Consider the following 757-nt stretch of genomic DNA (forward strand, 5'->3'; position numbering starts at 1 on the left):
CCTTCTAGCTGCTGGGCATTTCCCACGCATTTAAAATTTTGATCTTTCCAACAACAGGATATTCCTATCCACCTTAGAAACGAAGACACAAGCTCGAGTAATTTAGTTGCCCAGAATTATGCACTACCATGTGGCAGAAGCATAATCTAAATTTAGGCCACGTGCTCCGACCTCCTCTTTGTCTCGCTTACCAAGTCTCCTCTGCTGTTCACTAGCACCTCACTCCAGAGTTACCAGGCCCAGAACCGACGGACACAGGAACTCTAGAGCAGGGACAGAACGAGGCGCGCCGCTAGCGCACGCCCCGAGCCGACCCCGCGACGCCCCGCCCCTCGCGCTCGGCGCCGCGCTGCGTCTCTAGCTCCCCTCCCTCGGGGGCGGGGCCGCGGCGCTGCCCAGTCCGAGGGCTGACGGCGGCTGAGACGGCGTCCTCGCTTCGGGGAGGTTGCCGGACGGGTGTTTCAGGCGCCACAGCCCGGCCGGCGGAGGTGGTGGGCGGAGAGGGGTGGGGGGAAGGAAGAAGGGAGGGCGGGCGAGAGGCCGCGGCGGAGGAGGAACTTGTTGCCCCCGCGACTGCGCCGTGCTGCTCCCTTCGCTCTAGTTCGCCCGGGCGGGCGCGGCAGCGGCGGCGGCGGGGGCGTCGCGAGGCCGGGGCGATGCGGCGCAACCAGCGCATCGTGGTGTTGTGTCTGGGCTGCGGCTTTTGCTTGCTTCTGTACGCCTTCAGCCAGCTCGCCGTGTCACTGGAAGAAGGAGC

The 757-nt window shown here is 64.7% G+C and overlaps 1 protein-coding gene across 1 annotated transcript in view; it reads left to right on the forward strand.

The window, feature by feature from the left end:
- Positions 1 to 656: 656 nt before the first annotated feature.
- Positions 657 to 757, forward strand: part of GXYLT1 (glucoside xylosyltransferase 1) — an 89,827-nt gene continuing 89,726 nt past the window's right edge. Inside the window, 1 exon segment of the mRNA XM_006888234.1 lies at positions 657 to 757. This exon segment is cut by the window's right edge and continues 2 nt beyond it. Within this exon segment, the coding sequence (XP_006888296.1) occupies positions 657 to 757 (101 nt within the window).

This window comes from Elephantulus edwardii, unplaced genomic scaffold (genome assembly GCF_000299155.1).
Source record: "Elephantulus edwardii isolate Elephantulus edwardi_28Jun2011 unplaced genomic scaffold, EleEdw1.0 scaffold00065, whole genome shotgun sequence".
NCBI classification, from domain to species: domain Eukaryota; kingdom Metazoa; phylum Chordata; class Mammalia; order Macroscelidea; family Macroscelididae; genus Elephantulus; species Elephantulus edwardii.